This window comes from Schistocerca americana, chromosome 1, assembly GCF_021461395.2.
Source record: "Schistocerca americana isolate TAMUIC-IGC-003095 chromosome 1, iqSchAmer2.1, whole genome shotgun sequence".
Taxonomy (NCBI): domain Eukaryota; kingdom Metazoa; phylum Arthropoda; class Insecta; order Orthoptera; family Acrididae; genus Schistocerca; species Schistocerca americana.
Window position 1 is genome coordinate 672441832 of NC_060119.1, and position 26586 is coordinate 672468417.

General features: G+C 42.2%; 1 protein-coding gene across 1 annotated transcript in view; it reads left to right on the forward strand.

Moving 5' to 3' along the window:
* Nucleotides 1–26586, forward strand: part of LOC124589247 (facilitated trehalose transporter Tret1-2 homolog) — a 124388-nt gene that overhangs the window by 82470 nt on the left and 15332 nt on the right. Inside the window, exon 3 of the mRNA XM_047131546.1 lies at nucleotides 20273–21303. Coding sequence (XP_046987502.1) covers nucleotides 20273–21303 — 1031 coding nt within the window. The remainder of the gene's footprint in view (nucleotides 1–20272; nucleotides 21304–26586) is intronic.

A 26586-nucleotide genomic window follows, 5' to 3' on the forward strand; every position in this document is an offset into this window, starting at 1 on the left:
TAACTTTATGCATCAGATCATATATTTCAGGACTGTGTGAACTATAGACATCATTATACACCTGCTTTCAAGTTTCTCTGAAAATGTTAATAAGCTATTACGACTAGATTTCCTACCTGAATGGTAATTTTTGGGCTGTGTACTGTAATTTCTTGATTGTAGATGACCACTATGCGTATAGAAGTTGAAATTTCAGAACTTCAGGGATGCTTTAAAAGTAGTATCGTTGATTTCTCTCATGTAAAACGAACTGGAAAAGAGTATTACGTCCCCAACCACAGGATTACATCCGTGAAAAAAAACACTGCTCTGACAGTTCCCTTCAAGTAATTTTCTTTTGAAGTTGATTTTGTAACATTTATCAACCAGCCCATCCTGTTGAAAAAGATGGAAACAAGGAGCCTATTGAAAAAGATGGAGGTAGGTACTCCACTTGCCCTGACACATTACTGCATCTAAATATGATAAAACAGTAATTTAATTTGCCCGTTAGCTGAAGTTGCACACGGAGGCCTACATTGGATAAATGGGAAGTCTATCAGTCTACACTCGGCGGGTCGCTGATTGTTGGAGGACTATTCGCCTAGTACCTTCTGAAGCAGTCTCGTTGTCCACTGGAAATCTTCTCCGTAGGTCGCGGCATTCAGCATTCGTATTTTTTAAGGTGTAATCTGATGTGGCTTTTGGGATTGATACTGTTCTCACTACATTAATATTCAAGTATTTAAGGAAAAGGGGGTGCTACCTTACTTATTAGTCTAAATGAAATAAGTGAACACTTCTATCTGGCGATTTGACAAAAACAATGCTACGGAACAGGCAGTCAAAATCCAGAAATCAATGAAGTAAGAGCGCTGTCTAAGTATACTTGTAACACTACCGCCCTGCTCGGACGTAGGTTAGCTCTATAAAGCCTGTACTGTAATAAGTTCACGGGCTTCACCTTATAAACAAGGATTTTTAGTACATTAGTTGACCGCGTGTACCTAATCGAAGCAAAATCGGACTTATCTTCAGTCAATAACTACAGTGACGCATCAAGCAAATGTACAGTATAATTATTCTTTCGCGTGGACAAGAAGTACACACAGTAGATGCTACCTATAAATAACAATTCGGTCGCCAGCCTACTTAGGCAATTAGTGAGTTTTTTCCTTGTACAAGTGGGTGCATGTACAAGCATAGTAACACGTAGTAACGATACGGTATATGGCAAAGTTTGGAATCCGAAAATTCCACTGAACTAAAGTTTGCTCTTTTTGTACTAATTTGGACGAACTACATTTACACAACACCACACAGTAATGATTACTACTAACTACATTTTTGTATGTTGAGCAGACTGACATCGGGCATAGATTACCCTATAATTAGCAGTTTTGAAAGCACATATACAATGTTACTATTAAAGATGGAAAAACACTAATACACTTAGGTATAATATAGAATTTAGCTTTACTGGTCAAATCTGAGCAGTACACATCAAGGTTTTAACGAATTGATAAGAGAAAAAAAGGGGGGGGGGCCCTGAAACTGTTATAGTGGTTATACTGAAACTGTTAAGTACTGAAGGCAAATTAACACACAAAATTTATCAATCTCTGGATAACTACTCTTTTGTCTTACTTATGAATAATTTAACTGTCATTATTTCTGTTTCAAATTAATTAAATAACATCGCTAACTCAATTCAAAAAAAAAAACTCTTTTGGTCTTTACCAATATTTGCAACAACATACAGAACTATAGATTCCTTTATGGCATAGATTACTCTGCTGATAATTTTCATCAACACAAACATTAAACTTTCTATTTAGGATACTCGGATTGCACAATACGAGGTAAGGATCCTGTCTAGGTCAGTGATCAGGATAAGTCATGGCTAAAGCAATTCTGGTAAAAGTCACGTTATTATTGAACCATTAGAAACAGTTTCGACACTGGTCCACACAGATACACTTCTAAAGATGAAATAAATGTTTGACCTGTGCAAGTCGGTGCGGCGGATGGCGGGCAGCGAGATAGCGGGCAGCACGGCACACATACAAGCACGGCTAAGGCTCACACAACATCGGCACTTTCCATCTTCTTAGCGTCGTAATCTTTCCAATTTTGTGCCTCAGAATATAGCCATGCCAAGTGGTCGTCGGAATCGGTTCATCCGAGGCTCAATGGAATCCACTTTTCCTGGGTAGCCTCCTCGGTACAGTACGTGTACTTCCGACTGTTGCTCGCCTCCGACTGTGTTACTGAGCCCGTTGTGCAGAACCGCGCTAGTGTGCGTTTTCCCGCCTCGCCTGCCTCCACCTTTTCCCGCTCCCCTACAGGTAGGGTATTCACCACAGGTTTTCTACTACACATATCCTAATGCATTACCTACGTATGGACCAAGTGTATAAATTACAATTTTCACATCTTACAATAGTTTTAACATTAAATACACTTTCCTTTGATTACCACATTACTGGAAATCTAACATAAATAATATTCGTTTCAAAAGTTACACACAGTTTCTTTAACATGACACGAAAAGAATCGAAAAAGAAATTCAACACATTGCTATTATTAATTTATCTAAATTCATAAAGAAAAAAATTTATTATACGTATAATTGTCGTTACACATGCCCCTGTTTCCAGAAAATTTTCTTAAGTCTAAATTTTATGGGAACACTAATAAATCTTACAATTATACAGTGGTTCCGAATCTTTACTTAATTGTCCAAAAAGATTTACACTACATATTTCCTTTTACTCACTGTATATAGGTTTACACTTTTTTAACACATCAAGAATAATTACTTGTCATTTACTCAAGTGCCTTTTGCACAGTCCAACTTCCCATCATAACATCACTAAAATAGCAATTTAATCATTTTTTCTAAATTTCTCAAAGAAATAATTTAAAATTCAGGAATACAAACATTTAACTACAAAAACAATTGCATATTTTGTATACACTATAAGATAATTTGTCGCTGCTTGCTTTGAATAGCAGTCCATTTTCTTACTTACTAAACAAAACACACCCACATATATTCAGAAAATTAACTACACATATTTGCTGCCTATTATGCGGATTTGGGCAGTCCTTTTCAGTTCATATTGTCACATCTCCTGGATCACATTTACAATTTTCCATCGATTATTTATCTGCCCTCATTGGTATTTGGCAGTCCTTCATATTATGGTTCATACACTGCCCATTTTCATTTTGACAGTCCCATCTTTTATCTGACTGATAGCATTTATCCTTTCTTTTCAGTCCTTTTCTCCATACATTTTTACAGTTACAGTACAATTGGTAATCTGAAACTCACATAACTACATTAGCACACTTTCAAGGGTATACAGACATTTACAAAGATTAGATACATTTAGAATAATTTGGGTTCAGCATAAGATACAGCACATTTACTCGTTCCTAGGTACATACAATTTTAGGTCCACAATATTTCTTACGCCTAAAGGTCTTTTGGATTTTGGGTAGATCAGGTAGTAAGCATTGTCGTGTGGAATATTCTGTATTACATATGGTCCATTATAAATATACTTAAATTTTGAAATTTCATGGTTTAGTTCACTAGACTTTTCGTGGGTTTTTAAAAGAACATAATCTCCAATTTTAAATTTTGAAACTTTTAAATTTTTATTGTGTCTTTTAGATCTAGATTCAGCTTTTTGCTTTGCCCTTATTATCACCAATTCTTTCTTTTGATCCAATCCCAAACTTGTACAAGGTGGAAACTCTAGTTTTTCTTCAATTAAACTTTTACTACTTCTGCCTAACAAAATTTCTTCCGGTGGAAATCCTGTAGTTTCATGATGTAAGGTGTTCATGACATTTTCAAAATCCGATATAAATCTGCCCCAGGCTCTAATTCAACAAACAATAATTCACTTTCAGATAAAACTGAGTTACAGTAATAATAAAGTCATGCATAATATTAATAATATATAAAATTACAACATCCTGCCCCCTAATCTCTTTATTAACAAGGCAGTCTTTTCTGGTTCATAAAACAGTCACTTAAGTCTGGTGGCTTCTTAGGCTTCTGGAGTTCAAAGTCTTTGCTTACTTGAACTCTTCGCAAAATAAACACAGAGTCGTCAGGTGGCTCTTTCTTTCTTTGTTCAGTTTCAACGTCTGGATTTTGTTTTGATACGTCGTCATCGTTAGGTACAATATCGTACTTAACTGCATCCCCTTTATTTCCACTGATTTTCTCATACCCTCTTTCAGTAAAAGTATATTCATTTTCCATTACACCTGAAAATTCATCTTCACTAGAGTCATCACTACTCTCTTCCTCAACATCAGATTCACTTAAGTACGCTACTTTTGCACAATAGGGAGCGTGAGTACATTCATTTTCGTCTGTATTTGCGTATCTTTCATCATCTGAACTATCGTCGGAATCCGACCATTCCGGATCGCTTTCAGGTTCTAACATAAAAGCTTTTCTGAGACAGGCACTAAGTTCTTCCTCTGTATTGTCGTCAGGCTTGGATTTTAATTCAATCTCCTCTTTTGGCAAAACGGCCTCATCGTCAGCTTTATTCACATCCACTGTGACTTCATATTTGGTGTAATCCTCGTGGACTTTAATTACTTTCAGGTAATCATCTACCCCTTCTCCACGGTGCCTCTCGGTAGCAGCTTGTACTATTGGCGGACTGTTAGCAGAAGTTATTTCTTCATCAATGCGGAGGATTTCATCCTCCAAATCCTTCCTATCATTAACCTTCATCCTATTGGCAGCACGCGTACTTTGCGCGGCGCTATTTATTCTCCCCTCTTCAAATTTGGGCCACGTCACTTTATGGACGTCCCTACTATCTCTCTTTCCACCAACTAATTTCTTCGCCTCATACTCCTTCTTAAAATCCTCCCACTCACATTTCTTTAGGCCCTTGTACAGATCATCGATCTGCACACGCCAATCAGTTACTTCTGCTAGTTCATCCTCGCCTTTTATCTCATTGCAAACACTGCTAACCGCACCTCTCTGTGTATTTACAGTTTCAATTATTGTTTCCTTTGCCACGGAATTATCACTCGTAAAATTTTCTTTAGCTCTGACGGCTATGTTCGTATCTACTGCTGCCGTATTGCTAGCGGCTTCTTTCCGAACAGATGTTCGGCTAGGCTGGGCCGTTGCCCTCTGATGCTCCACTCGCCTGTTAACATGTAGCGCTCTGTGCGGCAGCGATGATTCATTCTGGCTCGCACCTGACGCTTGTTTCGCCACAACACGTCGCGGCGTTCCACGCTCGTCCCTAGCCTGTCTTATTATATTACGGTCGGTCCGGTATCTTTTCTTGAATCGGGGCCGGTATATATTGTCCGCTTCCGTTTGGCCCGCAACGTTCGCGGAAATTAGTTTCCCGCGTCGTTATTATTTTGCGCGGTATACCCTCTACCGCGACCTGGATTATTTCCTCTACCTCTTCCTCTGCCTCTTCCTCTCTGTATTACATTGACGCGAAATCCATCGCCGTCATTTCGTTCGTCATTGTGTCGGTTATTACGGTTACCAAAACTTTGATAATTGGCACGACTTTCGAGCCAATGATCTTCGTCTTCGACTCTTTCGAGAAATGCTTGGAAGCTGCGATGATTGCTTCCTACATACCTTTTTGAATCCTCCGGAAGCTTTTTATATAGCTCCCAGATAATTTCCGAATCTGATCTTCTACCTCTTAGGTGTGTCAATTTCCGGTACCAATACTCACAGAAATCTTTCAAAGAATTTCTGCCCCGGTTATCATGCTGTTTGGCCATGATAAACTCGCGCCATAAATGGTCCTGCTTTTGTTCAGACCAATATTCTTCCGTAAATCTTTGCCTGAATTCTTCGAAAGTCATTCGTTCGGTATTTAAATTTATTCCCCAGCGCTTAGCGTCACCTGCTAAGGCGCTAATTACTACGTTTATCTTTTCCTGATCAGACAAGTGCTCAGGAAATACTCTCTCGCAATTTTTGATAAAATCTAACGGATGCCACCCGTTGTGTTTCTTGGCTGGATCGAAGCGTTCCTCGCCTTCTAATAGCTTCGTAATTGGTGTGCCATTACAGACAACACCAGGCCTATCTTTAATTTTGCTCTCCAGATCGAAAATTTTGCCCTGAATTTTCGTAGTATTTTGTTCACAATTGTGAACACATCCGGTTACTTTTTTACTTAAATCACTTTCAGTGTCTGAAACTACCTTTTTCAATTGCGATATCCCGTGTTGACATTCGTTTACGATCTCAGTTTTAAGACCGAAAACTTTTTCGTCTACCTTAGTTTCAACCAGAGGTTCTACTTTCTCTTGGATGTTGAGAATTTCAACATCAAATCTACTATTAATGTTTCCAATTTCCTCCTGCATAGTATCCATATTTTTGTTAATGGTATCAATTTCAAATTTCAGAGTATTTATCACAGAACTTAAATTACCCACTTTTTGTTCTACCTGTTCTATCTGTTTACTAATTTTAATTCCCTGTCCTTCCACCTGTGCTTTAATTTGATCCACCTGTGTTTTGAGTTGCTCGTCAACGTGTGTTTTAAGCTGCTCATTTTGCGTTTTGAGCTGCTGATCAACATGTGTTTTAAGCTGATTAACCTGATTGCCGACTTGATTTTGAAGTTGCTCATTCTGTCCTGCAATTTGTTTGGTTAATTGTTCAAATAAGTCGTTCATACTTAAAATTTTTATACTGTTTTGTTCTACAGGATCGATGTGTTCCGATTCTACTTCAGAAGTTTCTTTCGGTTCTTTCTTTATCTGTGGTGAATCAAATATGTCAGTGGATTCGTTCACATACCCACTATCATCTACAAAGTCACCCTCTGCTTCCTGTTTTGTCCCTTGTTGTGTTCGAGGCGATCTCAACCTTTCAATCTGTTCATTGACATGTTCGTGGTATTGTATGTACGCCAACTGTCTTTCGCTAACGCCATCTGTTATCTGGCCGCGTAAACTCCGGCTACTGCCAGCCGCATTCTCCATTTCACTTGGCGCATCTACCCTGCCTACGTTCCTGTCCATATTGAATGCCAACTATACCACACTATTATACTTGACTCACACTGCAGTTAATTTTGCTAAACTTTATTGCAATTCGTGCCACTGAACATCCACTGTTCGGTATTTACATTAATTTGTAACCGACAACAGATGGATGTCCTGTCACCGGGAAGCCACTTGTAACACTACCGCCCTGCTCGGACGTAGGTTAGCTCTATAAAGCCTGTACTGTAATAAGTTCACGGGCTTCACCTTATAAACAAGGATTTTTAGTACATTAGTTGACCGCGTGTACCTAATCGAAGCAAAATCGGACTTATCTTCAGTCAATAACTACAGTGACGCATCAAGCAAATGTACAGTATAATTATTCTTTCGCGTGGACAAGAAGTACACACAGTAGATGCTACCTATAAATAACAATTCGGTCGCCAGCCTACTTAGGCAATTAGTGAGTTTTTTCCTTGTACAAGTGGGTGCATGTACAAGCATAGTAACACGTAGTAACGATACGGTATATGGCAAAGTTTGGAATCCGAAAATTCCACTGAACTAAAGTTTGCTCTTTTTGTACTAATTTGGACGAACTACATTTACACAACACCACACAGTAATGATTACTACTAACTACATTTTTGTATGTTGAGCAGACTGACATCGGGCATAGATTACCCTATAATTAGCAGTTTTGAAAGCACATATACAATGTTACTATTAAAGATGGAAAAACACTAATACACTTAGGTATAATATAGAATTTAGCTTTACTGGTCAAATCTGAGCAGTACACATCAAGGTTTTAACGAATTGATAAGAGAAAAAAAGGGGGGGGGCCCTGAAACTGTTATAGTGGTTATACTGAAACTGTTAAGTACTGAAGGCAAATTAACACACAAAATTTATCAATCTCTGGATAACTACTCTTTTGTCTTACTTATGAATAATTTAACTGTCATTATTTCTGTTTCAAATTAATTAAATAACATCGCTAACTCAATTCAAAAAAAAAACTCTTTTGGTCTTTACCAATATTTGCAACAACATACAGAACTATAGATTCCTTTATGGCATAGATTACTCTGCTGATAATTTTCATCAACACAAACATTAAACTTTCTATTTAGGATACTCGGATTGCACAATACGAGGTAAGGATCCTGTCTAGGTCAGTGATCAGGATAAGTCATGGCTAAAGCAATTCTGGTAAAAGTCACGTTATTATTGAACCATTAGAAACAGTTTCGACACTGGTCCACACAGATACACTTCTAAAGATGAAATAAATGTTTGACCTGTGCAAGTCGGTGCGGCGGATGGCGGGCAGCGAGATAGCGGGCAGCACGGCACACATACAAGCACGGCTAAGGCTCACACAACATCGGCACTTTCCATCTTCTTAGCGTCGTAATTTTTCCAATTTTGTGCCTCAGAATATAGCCATGCCAAGTAGTCGTCGGAATCGGTTCATCCGAGGCTCAATGGAATCCACTTTTCCTGGGTAGCCTCCTCGGTACAGTACGTGTACTTCCGACTGTTGCTCGCCTCCGACTGTGTTACTGAGCCCGTTGTGCAGAACCGCGCTAGTGTGCGTTTTCCCGCCTCGCCTGCCTCCACCTTTTCCCGCTCCCCTACAGGTAGGGTATTCACCACAGGTTTTCTACTACACATATCCTAATGCATTACCTACGTATGGACCAAGTGTATAAATTACAATTTTCACATCTTACAATAGTTTTAACATTAAATACACTTTCCTTTGATTACCACATTATTGGAAATCTAACATAAATAATATTCGTTTCAAAAGTTACTCACAGTTTCTTTAACATGACCCGAAAAAAATCGAAAAAGAAATTCAACACATTGCTATTATTAATTTATCTAAATTCATAAAGAAAAAAATTTATTATACGTATAATTGTCGTTACATACTATCTCGAGCAGCACAAATATTAGGCGTAACTTCATTATCAAATTCACGTTTCAGGATCCAAGATTATAGTTTTCATTACTTTTACTTACAGAAATACACCCAGTACATTTGATCACGAGTTACGATATCAAATGATAATGTCCCGACTGAGTGATACATGGTGACATCAAACAGGCTGATAGATTACTACTACTAAACGTTTCCCGTCTGCCCGCGCAGGAAGCTTTTTCGTGATACCTCGACTATCTCCGCCGATATTCGTTATAGAAATCTAATTCATTTGCTATCTTTTGCTATTTAGCCTTGAATAAAAAAAATAACAGTTATATAGCGCCATCATTTGCAAAGACTCTAGCGTATTTAGACTGGTTTCTAACAAGCCATGCATTGAATATTATTGCTGAAATGTTTGCAATTTAGGAGTGGAAGTTCCTCCAGTCTGGTGTCGTTCAAGGGCAAACTCTCTTACTGTCAAAACATTCATACATTCCTGTTCTAGGGATCTTGACCATCATTCATTAGTGGAGTGGGTAGTATACACAATCTTGTAGTTTTATCGTTTTTACAGGTTGCTGGCTGTCTTATTCATAGTGGAAGGGGACGAGTAACATCATTCAGATCCGAATGATTCCCACATTATTCCATAAATAAGTTTGACTCTCTCCCTGCCCTGTTTTCTACTCGTCAGTAACCTTCATCCGTTCTTCCCCTCTTTCATCTATCTGTTTTATTTATCTGATAAGTATCATAGGACAGGAAACAAACCAACTGCATATCGATACAAAATTATCCAACTATCTGCAATGTAAATAGTTTTCCATAGATTTACTCCTAATGCATCAATTTCCTGTCTAGATTGTTCTGTAGTAGTATTTATTGCTAGTCTTTCAAGCTATGAAACTTAACTTCTTCTTGCAACTGAAGTGGATTATACAGGATGTGCACAAAGTCTTGCCCTGATTATAAAAATTTATTACAGAATAGCCGTTTGACATAATAATTTACATTTGATGCCGTTACCTAGGTTAGTGTTACTAGTTTTTTTTAAGACCACTTACGTTTGTGCTCCATTGGAAGCTCGGAGAATGTCGAGGCGGTATTCCAGTTCCCGCAGGTGTTTCGTAACATGTGTTCTGTCACAGTACCCACAGCAGCTTGTATCCTAGCCTTCAGTTCGTCGACGTCAGCAGCTGGTGTGACAAAGACTCTGTCCTTGATATAGTCCCAGAAAAAAAAGTCTAGGGGCGTAATGTCTGGAGAGGGGAGTAATGTCCGGATCTGTGGATTGGAAGGAACGGTCCAACAGCCTGGCCACCCCTCTCTCCAGATATTACGCCCCTTGACTTTTTTTCTGGAGCTACATCAAGGACAGAGTCTTCGTCACACCAGCTGCTGACGTCGACGAACTGAAGGCTAGGAAACAAGCTGCTGTGGGTACTGTGACAGAGCACATGTTATGAAACACCTGCGGGAACTGAAATACCGCCCCTACATTCTGTGAGCTACCAAGAGGCCACACGGTGAGGTTTACTAATGTAAGTGGTCTTTAAAAAAATAAAATAACCTATGTAACGGCATCAAATGTAACTTATTATGTCAAACGGTTATTCTGTTACAAATTTTTATAATTAGGGAAAGACTTTGTACTCACCCTGTATATTTACCTCTTCCATTATATTTGCTTTTTCCAGCTGTGTGTGAACACATCGTTACCCTGTATCCACAAAATCCTGTTTTAATCTCAGCACTAGATCAGATTTCCATCTACTCTCAATCTGTCGCTTACTGATACACATAATTCAGTAACTACAGATGTGGATGTCCATTGCAGCAAATATTTCACACGCCCATACTTTCCATATATTTACAGAAACTAAACTATTTTGTTATATATGTATAATTACACTACCATTACTTAGTTGAACTGAATCCGATCCTGGCTGTATAAATCTTTTATCCAAGTTCGCTTATGGCAACCACTACAACAATCAATAAACCATGTTACAACTTTAATTAAAATCTTCAGCTGTAAGTCGTTTGCTTAAATATACCCAAAAAATTGAATTTTGAATTCAGCACGGAGGAAAAAATTAATCTGGTGAAGTAACTACACTCCTGGAAATTGAAATAAGAACACCGTGAATTCATTGTCCCAGGAAGGGGAAACTTTATTGACACATTCCTGGGGTCAGATACACCACATGATCACACTGACAGAACCACAGGCACATAGACACAGGCAACAGAGCATGCACAATGTCGGCACTAGTACAGTGTATATCCACCTTTCGCAGCAATGCAGGCTGCTATTCTCCCATGGAGACGATCGTAGAGATGCTGGATGTAGTCCTGTGGAACGGCTTGCCATGCCATTTCCACCTGGCGCCTCAGTTGGACCAGCGTTCGTGCTGGACGTGCAGACCGCGTGAGACGACGCTTCATCCAGTCCCAAACATGCTCAATGGGGGACAGATCCGGAGATCTTGCTGGCCAGGGTAGTTGACTTACACCTTCTAGAGCACGTTGGGTGGCACGGGATACATGCGGACGTGCATTGTCCTGTTGGAACAGCAAGTTCCCGCCAGTCTAGGAATGGTAGAACGATGGGTTCGATAACGGTTTGGATGTACCGTGCACTATTCAGTGTCCCCTCGACGATCACCAGTGGTGTACGGCCAGTGTAGGAGATCGCTCCCCACACCATGATGCCGGGTGTTGGCCCTTTGTGCCTCGGTCGTATGCAGTCCTGATTGTGACGCTCACCTGCACGGTGCCAAACACGCATACAACCATCATTGGCACCAAGGCAGAAGCGACTCTCATCGCTGAAGACGACACGTCTCCATTCGTCCCTCCATTCACGCCTGTCGCGACACCACTGGAGGCGGGCTGCACGATGTTGGGGCGTGAGTGGAAGACGGCCTAACGGTGTGCGGGACCGTAGCCCAGCTTCATGGAGACGGTTGCGAATGGTCCTCGCCGATACCCCAGGAGCAACAGTGTCCCTAATTTGCTGGGAAGTGGCGGTGCGGTCCCCTACGGCACTGCGTAGGATCCTACGGTCTTGGCGTGCATCCGTGCGTCGCTGCGGTCCGGTCCCAGGTCGACGGGCACGTGCACCTTCCGCCGACCACTGGCGACAACATCGATGTACTGTGGAGACCTCACGCCCCACGTGTTGAGCAATTCGGCGGTACGTCCACCCGGCCTCCCGCATGCCCACTATACGCCCTCGCTCAAAGTCCGTCAACTGCACATACGGTTCACTTCCACGCTGTCGCGGCATGCTACCAGTGTTAAAGACTGCGATGGAGCTCCGTATGCCACGGCAAACTGGCTGACACTGACGGCGGCGGTGCACAAATGCTGCGCAGCTAGCGCCATTCGACGGCCAACACCGCGGTTCCTGGTGTGTCCGCTGTGCCGTGCGTGTGATCATTGCTTGTACAGCCCTCTCGCAGTGTCCGGAGCAAGTATGGTGGGTCTGACACACCGGTGTCAATGTGTTCTTTTTTCCATTTCCAGGAGTGTATGTTAATGTCGTCAAGAAATACGATGCTGCAGTGCCTGTGTTCTTAAGACGAGCGATGGAATGTTGCATCGGATAGGCTCGCGGTGACTACGACCATTACGAAATACGAGTGCCTGTAATGTATTCGCAGCGACATCTATCAGCTTTATAATGGAATGATGAGAATGAAAAATCTTGTGCCGGATCGAACTCGAACCTGGATTTCCGGTTTTACGCGAGTGGTCGCCTTAATCGCTTTGGCTATTCGTGCAAGACTCACAGCCACCTCCAAACTTGCATATACAGGGTGAGTCACCTAACGTTACCGCTGGATATATTTCGTAAATCACATCAAATACTGACGAACCGATTCCACAGACGGAACGTGAGGAGAGGGGCTAGTGTAAGTGTTTAATACAAACCATACAAAAATGCACGGAAGTATGTTTTTTAACACAAACCTACGTTTTTTTAAATGGAACCACGTTAGTTTTCTTAGCACATCTGAACAGATAAACAAATACGTAATCAGTGCCGTTTGTTGCATTGTAAAATGTTAATTGCATCCGGAGATATTGTAACCTAAAGCTGACGCTTGAAACCTCCGACGTTCAGTTGCGTGTTGTAACAAACACGGGCCACGGTCGGCGAGCAGCTTCTGCAGGGACATGTTTAAGATGACGACCGTGTTTACGAGTGTGGCTGTAGTCCACTGTTGTGGTTTGGTCTAGCTGTCGCAGTGTCCGCATGTAGCGCTTGCTGCTATTGTTAATCTGCATTCGTCTACGCACGCAGACCAACTGTAGTACACCGTGTTACCAGACGTCTGTGATAGTGTAGTGTTGTAGGAACTGTGACCATGATGTATTCGAACTCTGAAAAGGCGGAGATGATACTCATCTATGGCGAGTGTCGACGAAATGAAGCTGAAGCCTGCAGGGCGTATGCAGAACGGTACCCGGACAGAGAGCATCCAACGTGCCGCACATTGCAAAACATCCACCGCCAACTGTATGCAACAGGTATGGTCGTAGCACGCAAACGGGTCCGTAACAGGCCCGTCACAGGAGAAGCGGGTGCAGTTGGTATGTTAGCTGCTGTTGCCATGAAACCACACATTGAGTACACGGGACATTGCGAGAGCCGGTGGACTGAGTCAAAGTAGTGTCATGCGCATACTGCATCGTCACCGCTTTCACCCGTTTCATGTGTCGCTACATCATCAATTACATGGTGATGACTTTAATCATCGAGTGCAATTCTGTCAATGGGCATTAACAGAGAATGCGTTGCAGTTCTACCTGTTTACCGATGAAGCGGGTTTCACAAACCACGGGGCAGTGAATCTACGGAACATGCATTACTGGTCCGTGGACAATCCTCGCTGGCTCAGACAGGTAGAGCGACAGCGACCGTGGACTGTAAATGTATGGTGCGGAATCATTGGCGACCACCTCATTGGTCCTCACATCATTGCAGGGGCCCAAACAGCTGCAACATACATCGCGTTTCTACAGAATGATCTGCCAACGTTGCTCGAAAATGTCCCACTGGAAACGCGTCGACGTATGTGGTATCAGCATGATGGTGCACCTGCACATTCCGCAATTAACACTAGGCCGACCCTTGACGGGATGTTCGACGGGCGTTTCATAGGACGTGGAGGACGCATAAATTGGTCAGCCCGTTCTCCTGATCTTACACCTCTGGACTTCTTTCTGTGGGGTACGTTAAAGGAGAATGTGTACCGTGATGTGCCTAGAACCCCAGAGGATATGAAACAACGTATTGTGGCAGCCTGCGGCGACATTACACCAGATGTACTGCGGCGTGTACGACATTCATTACGCCAGAAATTGCAATTGTGTGCAGCAAATGATGGCCACCACATTGAACATCTATTGGCCTGACATGTCGGGACACACTCTATTCCACTCCGTAATGGAAAACGGAAACCACGTGTGTACGTGTACCTCACCCCTCATGGTAATGTACATGTGCGTCAGTGAAAAAGACCAATAAAAAGGTGTTAGCATGTGGACGTAATGTGCTGTTCCAGTCTCTTCTGTACCTAAGGTCCATCACCGTTCCCTTTGGATCCCTACGTGATTCGGTGCTCTCCGATACACACGATCGAACAGCGGAGGAGTGGCACTCAAGCGTCAACTTTAGGTTACAATATTTCCGGATGTAATTAACATTTTACAATGCAACAAACGGCACTGATTACGTATTTGTTTATATGTTCAGACGTGCTAACAGAACTAACGGGGTTCCATTTAAAAAAACGTAGGTTTGTGTTAAAAAACATACTTCCGTGCATTTTTTTACGGTTTGTATTAACCAGTTACACTAGCCCCTCTCCTCACGTTCGGTCTGTGGAATCGAATTCGTCAGTATTTGATGTGGTTTACGAAATATATCCAGCGGTAATGTTAGGTGACTCACCCTGTATAGTCGTTCCTGTGTCGCAACCTATACTCGTACACACATTATGTAGTTTCCGTACAGGGAAGGACATTTTAATTTATCCATCGACACCAGGCAGCGATTTTAAAAATAATGTCCTCCCCTGTATGGGAATTACATGATGTGTGTACAGGTTATCACGCAGGAACGACGACATACGGGAGTTTGGATCCTGCCATGGAGCTTACGTGGATAGCCAAAGCAGTTAAGGTGACCCCTCGCGTAAAAGGGGAAACCTTGGTTCGGTACAAATTTCCACTGTCGTCATTTCTTTACACAGCTGATGGTTGTGTTCGCAAATGGTTCAAATGACTCTGAGCACTATGGGACTTAACTTCTGAGATCATCAATCCCCTAGAACTTAGAACTACTTAAACCTAACTAACCTAAGGACATCACACACATCCATGCCCGAGGCAGGATTCGAACCTGCGACCGTAGCGTTCGCGCCGTTCCAGACTGTAGCGCCTAGAATCGCTCGGCCACACCGGCCGGCTCTTATCCGCAACTGCGAATACATTTCATGTTATCAATAAATTGGTCTAATTTAATGCTACCAAGCAAAATTAAGGGGGAGACAACTGTATCAGTGCTTCATACTTTGACACAATACAATGGCAATAGTAATTACGTATTGGGTGATAGAATGAGATATGAATCAAAATATCACGCGGCTGAAAAATCTGTTGCAATATCATGAAGTTTGTTTTGGAATGTGTATCAGTGGTTACATTTCACTTACTCATATTAACGGTAGGGCAAGGCGGGAGTTAAATGAATCATTTCAACTCTTTGGGACCGAAAGGGGCAGTAAATATCTTAGTACGCATGTTAAATTGTGACTGTGAATATATCATACATACAAGTTTTGTTTGATACAGGTACATTGCTTTGAGGTCCATTCTTCTTCGTTGTAAACAACTACATTTAAAATGTAGGAACAACGGAAGAATTAAAAATTTGTCGGGGTATTTGTATCGTAAATGGGGCTACGTGAATCATCCTAAAATACCATACAAATATATACCATGTGGAAGATTACACTCATCAACTGTTCCAGTTATTGGTACACGCATTTCCCATGCGGAATTGGTTACGACCAGCTGTCCCCATACAAATTTCGTGAGACCACACGTTGCACTTATCACACCTAATTTCACCTTTTTTCACAAGTAATACTTGATGCTTGAGAAACCACAATATATGTTTTATTCCTCCGCGTCAGCTTCAGGTGATGATGGGGACGAATCCTTTGCTCGATTTGAAGGTTTCTTTTGGACATCCAGCGCTTTTCTGCAACCCTTGATCTTCTGTCATTGGTAGTTTTCAAAAAGGAATTTCCTCTTCTCTCTTGTAAGAGTGAGATGAACTGGTGAAGTCAGATAACAAGCTGAATTTTCCTCTCTCGTTGCCCATCTGGTACCTGTGGGTTTCGTTGCGGATGGAAAAACAGAAGAAAATGATGGTGACGCTGAGCTCTGCCTTTTCGAATTTCTTGGAGGATTAGTAACTGCACGGTCTGGATTTACTTCTGATTCTGTGTTCACAGTGTGGTACTAATCGTATAGGAATGTTGACGAAGGAAGAAACTTGTGTGATGGTATTTTGATGGGATTGAATGGGAATAATTGCCGTGCAGTCTGATCTCTTCACATAATTTCCTACGTTAGCTCCACGTCTCCAGGTGACATTGAAAATTTTACCAAAAACAATGTTTTTAATGGAGGCTGAGTGATTATTGTGTATAATTAGGCTACATAAATACTTTAAAGATATAAAATGCATATTACATTCAGAAAGCCCCATGAAGACTGATTCGCATAGCTCCAATACCTTATTTTGTAAATGTAAGCAGTCGCTCAGATTTATAACAGATGTCGCTAGTTGTTCTGTAGACTGACCTGGTAGATGCTACACGGTACTGTAAATCAGTATAAAGGCATGGATCTTCGAAGGAAAATTAACATTGTCTGGTGGACTAGTTGTGCATAGTGTATATGCATTAGTATGAGATCGAGTACATTGACCAATGAACCCAGGTGGTACCACACTTGATGTCACTAGTATGCTACATAACAAGACGTGAACAATTTAGGTGGAAGAGAATGGAACTCTGTGTGAAGGCAGTGGGCTCTGCGTAGTGCTAGTGTGAGTCTATGTGCCTGCACTGCGGATAGGAAACATACGCCAGTAGTGGTAGTGCGGAGGAAATGAAAATCTCTAATCGTCCGGTCGCAAAGAGGTTGAATCGTTCATGTACAGTGATTGATTATTTCGTTGGAGTGAGTGCACGATAGGGACAGAATGGAAATTATGGGCTAAGCAGAAAATTATTTGAGGCATCGAAACCGATCTTTTTGCGAAAAGCGAGGGATCACGAACCGTTATTCTTCTCAATCTGTTGCTGATTTACAGTTGCCAGTAACTGCCAAACGTGTACAACAGACATCTTGCAACCAAGAAACGACTACAGTAAAGTTTTCTAACATTCAAACCTAAACAGGCTAGTTTGATGTTCGCTAAGAAACCTAAGTCATGGACTTCATAATGGGTAAAGTGAACTTCAGTGATGAGTGTAATTTAGATGGGCCTGATAAATTTCAGTCTTTAATGTCATGATCTGAGAACAGAAAAGGAGGTAGGAACGAGCAAAAATTTTGGGTGGGGTGGTGGAAATGTTATGATTTGGACAGGTTTCTGCAGTAAAGGCAAATCTTGCATTGCTTGGCTGAACATTGAAATGAACTCTAACATGCACACTGAGATTCTAGAGACAGCTGATTAGAATGGATGAGGATTGAGGGAAAGAATGTCTAATGTTTTATAACAAGATAGTGCACCTATTCGTGTTTCTGCTACAACCCAAAAGTGATTCGAAGATAAAGATATCGCTGCCTTGCCCTGTCCTGCACGTAGCCCAGTCATTATCCCTAGAAAACCTTTGGGGAATATTTGCAAGGCATGCTAATCACAATGGAAGACAGTTTGAGGCCGTATGTGAGCTGAAAAGAACGATACGAGAAGAGCGGGCGACAATTTCACTGCAAGAACTACAAACCCTAACGAAAATAAATCCGGAGAGAATTTTTGAGGTGATTTAGAAGAAGGCAGGTTGGGCAAAGTAATGACAGTGTAATAACACAGCAGGACAGTGAGGGATTTTCTATCAATTTCCATCCAGGACATGCAAACGCTTTACTTGGCACTCGTGTTATGAGATAAACTATGTAATTGCGTCTTGATTGTTTATGTCTCATGTGTATCTGTGACTTTCATAATAAATTCATACAGTATGCTACAGATATTGCACTATTATTTTCGTAGTAACCATGCCTTTGTACTGACTTCAAATACTGTACAATTGGCAGCGGAAAGATTTTTAATCAAATTAATGTATTTCAACAATAGACCTTATTTTAAAAAGACTTAATAGTGCATGGCGATTTGTTATGAGCAACACCGTCTTATCCCTTCTACCTCCTTCTGGATGTTTACTGTCTGAATTGAATATATTTGGAAAAAGCACCTTCTCGCCTCTGCACTACTTCTCTAGCAACTGTCCTGTGACGTAAAGGCGTCTGAGTTGCGCACATGGGCTGACCAGTAGAATATTTTCTTATTTCTACCCACATATCCCATTGATTAGGAAATCCCCAGCATAACCTACGTTTTAATGGCATTCTTTCAGTTTATGTTGCAAGGTGTTAAGCAAATCCAACACCTTCCATGAAAACCTTACATAATAGCAAATCCGGCAGTATGTCACATAGCACCAAATAAATCCTGACATTAAATTAACCAAAGTAATATGATCAACGAGTGAGCAAATGGAATAACACAGACTAACACAAGAACGCCTAAATGCATGTCATACCTTCCCACTGTGAAACAGGCACAGTTCCGAGGGGAGAAACGAGAACAGAAGTCGAGAGCAGAGTCGTTTGGGCTAGGAGGCCCTACGATAAGGGACGGACACCCACATCGCCGGCCGATCGCCAAGAGCAGCCCTCAGCACATGTTAAAAGATAGAGCCCTCCAGAAGAACAGTATAGATCTTACGATAACACTAAAAGGGCCGCACTAGCTGCAAGTTTTAGCGTGAGATTATATGCATCTCTGTTACGTAGCAAACATTAAAAAACATTACCCCACCACGAAAAGTATAACGTTTCTCATTGGATAGACAGAATTTTTGTAAGCGGAGCTTAAGGTTAACATTGAGACCCGAAAACACAGCCAGATACCTTTTTCTTAGAGCCACTTCAGTAAATTGTAGTAAAGGGAAGTTCGAGAGAGTTGCTACCGAGATGGCAACGTGTGTGGAGCTGCGCCGCCCGCCGCCCCCTGACGCTGCCTAACCACCAACAACGTAATGAACGCACGCGATGCCGCATAAGAGCGCATAAGGCTTCTCTCAGAACTGCAGAAGTCTCATCTGTTACAGCCCCTTTTTACGTAATACTAGTGTCGATCGTCAATTAAACTTCGTGGTATTCACATTTGCTACTTGAAGTTAAAATCTGAAACGCGATGATTTTTCTGTTATATAATTATTGAGAACCCACATCAGCCACTGTAATTTATGACAAGTTAAATAAATAATTAAAGATAATTGAGGGTCACTGTAGACCATTTTTGATAGTTTTCTCTTTTATGAAACTTAATTTAAACCTAGATTATAGATGTGATATGGCATAGGTCATCCTTCGATCCATTATAGAACTTGGAAACCCATTCAGGGAATATTCGTTCACATTTTTGTTGAACGAAGTTGGTTTTTATCATCCTGTATTAAAATATTTCCTTTTATCAGTAGTGCAATTTATAAACAATGTTTTGAGAGTAGAATAAAAATTCCTATGGTAAACGTAACTGCTTTTTCGACGTTATTTTACCAGCTAACTAAAAATAGGAAAGCCTTGAAACCCTTCCACTAAATTTAGTTAGTATTAAGATTCTTTTACATGGAGTGAAATGGAGCTGACGCTGAAATCATTAAGTATTTGGTTATATCATCGCTAGTCACTGAACTCTTCTGAACTCTACGTGTCATGTGTGGTCTGGCGTCTCCTTACCAGCAACAGGTCACGGGTTCAAACTAGTCAATTCCCTAAAAAACACGCTCAGAGCGTCGTTGCGCGAAAGTGGTAGGGAGACACGACTCAGAACAAACAGCCACCATGCAGAATGTTAGAGTGTTAATAGCTTTCTTTGGCCTATCACAATTTTTTCTGTGTTTATTTTATTTATACCATAATTGTTAGCCTCTGTAAATTACCAATATGAGTTTTTTCACAACCAGCTTTAATTAGATAACAATTTTAATTGTATGTTCACAGCGTCGGTGATACACTTCGCTTTCGGCACGTTCATGGCTTGGTCACCGACGACTGTTCCCATCCTGCAGGAGGAGGACTCGCCGGTGCCGCTGACGCCAGACCAGGGCTCGTGGATTGTGTCCATCAACTCGCTCACTAGCTTGGTGGCTGTCTTTACCACTGCCTATGTGGCTGATGTCTTCGGGCGGAAGACGCTGATACTGGCGGGCGCCGTGCCCGCACTCATTTGGTGGCTGATGGTCGCCTTTGCCAACTCCTATGAAATGTTGATCACCGCCAGGGCCATTGGGAGCTTAACTGGCGGTTTCATCGGTGGCTCTACCACCATGTTCGTGTGTGAGATAGCTGATATCAAGATAAGAGGGACGCTCATGGCGTTTCACAATATCCTCATGCACTGTGGAAGTCTGCTCATGTACTGTATCGTGCCCTATCTGCCCGTAGCTACTGTTGCCTTCAGCTGCATATCTGTTCCCATCATATTTTTGCTAACGTTCATATGGATGCCGAAGACCCCGTATTTTTATCTCCTACAGGGCAGAGAATCGGAAGCTGTAAAGTCTCTTGTGAGGTACAAAGGCGAGCTGACACCAGAGGAACTCCAGTTCGAGCTAGAAACGATGTACAAAGCTATCCGCCAGAAGCAAGAAACCAAAGGGAAGTGGAAAGACGTATTTCTCGTGCCAGTTTACCGGAGAACGTTGCTTTTAATGCTTGGATACGGACTGATCCATACATCAATGGGATCTATAGCGTTTGCTAACTACACGACCTACATATTTCAGAAGAGTGGAAGTGAAATAGATGCAAATGTGTCTTCGATCATAGTGACTGCTGTTTCTTTAGTTGCAAGTCTAGGATCGTCATTTGTCATCGAGAGGGTCGGCCGGCGACCTCTAGCTGTAGGCACAGCACTAGTAATGGGTGTCTGCCTTGCTATAATGGGCGGATACTTTTATGCTGACGCCGTCCAGGGCGACGTGAATTCCGTCTTCGACTGGGTACCACTCACTTGCTTCATCTGTTACAATGTAAGCACATATTTATTTTTATTATGAGGGCGTTCTGAAAACTAATGCCTTCTACTTCTTTTATTCTGTTCTGAAAATCGGTTGAGGTGTAAAACGTCTTGCGTGATACACAGTCGACTTTCTGCTTCGATGACGCAAGTTGAAACCCTCTACCGCTAGAAGGTCCGAATTCTAGCTTGTAACGGCGTGATTTAACGTAACTATGTCGTTGTGTGAAAAACAGCTTCTGTAATCGACTTTGTAACGGCAGAAAACTTCGTACACAAATGGCGCACCCTCTCACGAGAATGTCGTACCACACACGATGGCTGCGACATCTGCAACAGTCTGACCCCTTCGGTTGACTGTCATCGATCGTCCTCCATACAGTCCGATTTTCGTATGGTTCAAAAACTTTAGAACACCTTCGAGGACTTCCGTAATGAATCGACGCAAGCTGAGGTGAGGTTGTGGCTCCGTCAACAAAGTCAAACATTCTACAGTAACGGTATCAATAAACTGGGAGTCATTTGTTCGCCTCAATGGTGACTAAGTTGAGAAATAGATATGAGGGCATGAAGAATAAAGATGTAGAATGTTGTCAGAATTTGTTCGATTTAAGAAGTCTTAAGATTTTTCACATAAAAAAATTCGGAGGCATTACTTTTCAGCACACCCAAGTATTTATTTACTGTTGAACTTCCTTCAGTATTTTTTTCCTCTATAGAACGTAACATTATGTTTTTCTTCCACATATTTACTTTGTTGTTTACTTCTCACGCTTGCCGCACATATGGTCGCAAGTTACATTGATAAACCAAAGCCGGCCGTTATGGCCGAGCGGTTCTAGGCTCATCAGTCCGGAACCGCGCTGCTGCTACGGTCGTAGGTTCGAATCCTGTCTCGGGCATGGATGTGTGTGATGTCCTTAGGTTAGTTAGGTTTAAGTAGTTCTAAGTCTACTGGACTGATGACCTTAGAAGTTAAGTCCTATAGTGCTTAGAGCCATTTGAACCAGTTTTTGATAAACCAAAGCATTATGACCACTACGAAGCGAGCACGTGATGAGGGAACAAAAGTATGTAAGGGGAGCAGACACTCGCTCTAGCGAAGATATGGGCTTCAAGTGTGGAAATCCCTTGAGACAAGCGACTTGGACCAAGTGCGGATTATTATTACGCAGAGCCTGTGAACAAGTATCTCGGAAACGGCGAAGCTAATCAATCTTCATGTACTACTGTCGTGAGCAAAAGACGTAGGAAGACAGTAAAACTACCAATAGACGTTAAGTGGTTGGACGTCCACCACTCTTCACATTATGTGCGGTTCTGAGGCTTGTCTGTTCGGTAAAGTAGGATAGATGGTGCTCTGTGGCATCTTTGGTGAAAGAGCACAACGCTAGTGCACGCACAAGTGTTTCGGAGCATACCGTTCATCGTTCGTCGTTGAACATGGAGCTCCGCAGCAGAGCACCCCTAGGCGTTGACATGTTGACCCAACGACATCGTCAGTTACGATTGCAGTGGGCACGGGACCATTGGGATTCGGCTCTCGATCAATGGATACGCGTCGACTTTTCGGGAGAATCACATCTTTACTACGCTAAGTCGCTGGTCTTCTCCACAAACGCCGTGATCGAAGTGAACGGCGCCTCGAAACGAGCAGCGCGCAGAGGACGCAGGCTGGTGGGAGCGTCATCAAAGTATGGGAGAGTTTCTCAAACGCTTGCGTGGCACCTGTGGCAGTAAAAGAAGACACGCTGACAGCTGCGACGACCTGCATCCCTTCATGCTTGATGACTTCTCTGACGGCAATGTCAACTTTCAGGGGTACGGTTGTCTGTGTCTCGGAGCCAGAACCGTACTACTGTGTTCTGAGGAGCTCCATAGTCCCTCTCGGTGACCAAATTTGCCTGCCGTGAATCCTATGGAACGCATTTGGGTAGCTATCGGGTGCTACCACCGCGTGCGCAAAACAGTGTCCCGTTATTTACGCGAATTACGTGACTTGTGCGTAGACATCTAACGCCACATACCTCCACAAACCTACCAATGAACTGTCGGTCCCCTGGTATGTAGGATCAGTGATGTATTTCGTTGCAAAGACGAACACTCATACTATTAAGCAGGTGGTCATAATGTTTTGGCTCATCAGTGTGTACAGATACGAATGTTTCATGTCCACAACAGTATGATGATGATTTCATGCTTTTTCTGTTTCGACAGACAATTTGCAGCAACAACCTATAGTCAGACATGATAACGTCCATAATTACGGACTGCAAATGAACTCGTAATTTAGAAACGAACAGTACATTTGTATTTATTAAAATATTTTTCTCAGCCTTACAGAAGGTACGCAGTGCCCAATACACTGCATCACAAAAGTTAGTTACTACACAAGGAAAAAAGTCTCCTCTGTGACCAAAGCTCGAGAGATACTACGGTGTAAAACCAAAAGAGTAATGTGGATGATGAAACTGAAATTCTGAGCTTTGCAGCAATGGGGCCTCAAATAAATTCAGTGGCGACAAGTCAAAATTTGTACCGGCTAGGGACTCGAACACGGAATTCCCGGTTTAAGCGAGAGGCTGCCTGAACCGTGTCGGCTGTGTGAGCTCACGTCGTGTCCAACCGAAATTCTCTACCTTTCGCACATTACAGACTCAGTGTGTCTCATTGTTCGCAGCCTTACGATGATTCCGAGGAGTCTTTGGCCACTCGGTAGGCCATTCTTTGCCGGAAAACAGCGAAGAGTGCTAAGTGAAGTGTCGAGAAAGCATGTAATCACACCTTCTGCGCAACGACACAAACTCAGCGCAAAAAGCTGTAGGATGGTAGGACTGGAACAAAGTAACACAGCAGGCAATCACCATCGGCAGTTGCACCTAACATTTTATTTGGTACCTTTGAACAAGAGAACTTTACAAATAAAACCACCACATGTTTAAAACTACCACCATCATCGAAATTTACCATTCAGGTGAAAATAAATTAGTTCAATTTTAAAAAGTCATAAAAACGTGGCACTTATGGCCTATTACAAGTTTACTGAAATGAGTTAAATTTTATAACTAATGTACTCTTTCATTATGATAGTGATTGTTATTACCAAAATAATTCAATTAATTTAGCATTTAACATATAAAATTTCATGTGAGTAAACAAGCTCGTGAGATTCAACAACTACGTTCAGAAAACGGACGATCGGCCGTTCAGCTGTTTCCAATACAGGCTCGACATGGACCCCCAGATGGGAGCAGCAACGGTCAAGAATGGGCGCGAGAAAATCACAGAACTAGTGGGTATCTACAACAGGCTGACATCTGCCTTAAATAACTAGAAAAACAATAACTCATTACAACACATCAGTAAAATTAATACATGGAATTAATTACAATATCGATGTACTGTAATTGCAGGAATTCTAGTACCATCATCAACAGAATCCGTTTCAGGCCATTAAACACACAATAACAACTGGCCTCTCAATAACTGGTAAGAATTTAGGAAACTACTGATTTCAAAAGTATTCACGTGGCTCTCAGACTCGCTATTAGTTCAAACAGAAACGTAACAGTAATGTTATTACAATTCAGAGATAAATATATCCAGGGAAATATATTTACGCGACTGGCCACCTTAACTCCGTGGTGTGTTATAAATACAATAACCAGGCTGTACTCAAACAAGGACCAGCAAACTGTTTCAATGGTTGTTAAACCTTGACAGTAGGGATCTCCAACGGAATGACTCAGCATTCCAGGCCCTCGTAAACGTTAATGATCACACTACATACAACAAAAAACGTTGGGTATTAAACCAATTAAAATCAACACATTGTAGGCAAGACTCAGTAGGAGTAGCGACGGCCGCCCAAGAAAATACAGTCAATCGCACAGATCCCAGTAATTGACGCTGACTACAACTTACAGGACAAGCGGGCCCTTCCTTGCCCTCTTGCTTGTTCGACGAAGCCAGCCGCCGCAGATCCCGATGCCAGCAGACATGAAGCAAGCGGAAAAACAACACCAACGGCTTCCCAGTAACGTCTCTTTCCACGCTAGCGATATTTGGCACGGCGCCGTCACCCGGGTAAACGGCCCCTTCTTGACTTGCCCTCCTTGCTGGCTGACACCGGACCCTAGCTGTCTGGCACAGTTGTCTTAACGCCGTTACTGCACAGCCTTCCAAAGCCAAATCACTCCCTCTTCCTCAGCTTTTCCTCTCGCTCCCTATCCGCCCGATAGGTGGCGCCAGCGCGTGCTCTGCGCACACCGCCGGAAAGATGACCCATACCGGCGGCGGTTCTATTGCTGATCGAGCCACGCGGCTCACTAAGGAATACAACAATACAATTAATGTGGGAATCGCTCGTCAGAAAACTGCTATCAATCAAGTCACTTACTTTAAGAATAGGTCGATCATGCAGCTGTCTCGTACAACCCGTGCGCATACGAAATGCAGATATTGGCGAACCCATCGGCACGGGTGTAGGGAGTGTCATTTGACTTTGGCACAGACTCTACAAGCCAAAGGGGAACAAGCTCTAGGAACTAAAATCAACAATATCCTTTCGATGAAATATTTATTAAATACAGTTAAAATTGTAATTATTTACCAGTTTCAGTTAAAACCACCAACAGACTGTGGTCGGATGGTCTAACAGAGAAGCCTTTTCCTCTAAAAGTGATACTGAAGGTGCCTGTCATCAATGCAGCAGCCAAACCTATGCACAAAGGGGCGAGTGAACTGCTTTTCACTGAAACGGAGGGAATACACGAAGCATGGTTCAAAATGGCTTTGAGCACTATGGGACTAAACTGCTGTGGTCATCAGTCCCCTAGAACTTAGAACTACGTAAACATAACTAACCTAAGGACATCACACACATCCATGCCCGAGGCAGGATTCGAACCTGCGACCGTAGCGGTCGCTCGGTTCCAGACTGTAGCGCCTAGGAGAGGGAAGGACTGATTAGCTGAGCACCTAGAAGAATGTCTGTGTGTGGGGGGTGGGGGTCTACGAGCAAACAAAGCTAAATCTTTGTGCTTTATGGAGTCAGAGGGACACATTTTTTAGGTTAGACCAGGTCATAGGCGTGCAGTACGGATAGAAATTAGAAAGAATAGGACCTTAATACATGCAACAGTTTCCAGAAAAGGAAAATTGCTTTGTTTCGTCAGAACGCTAGGGGGCTGATTCACAAGATAGATGAGCTTCTTGTATGTGTACGAGATGTGGAAATTTCTGTAGTAAATGTTCTGTCTATGTCTGAAAACCATGTAACTACAGGGATGGAGGA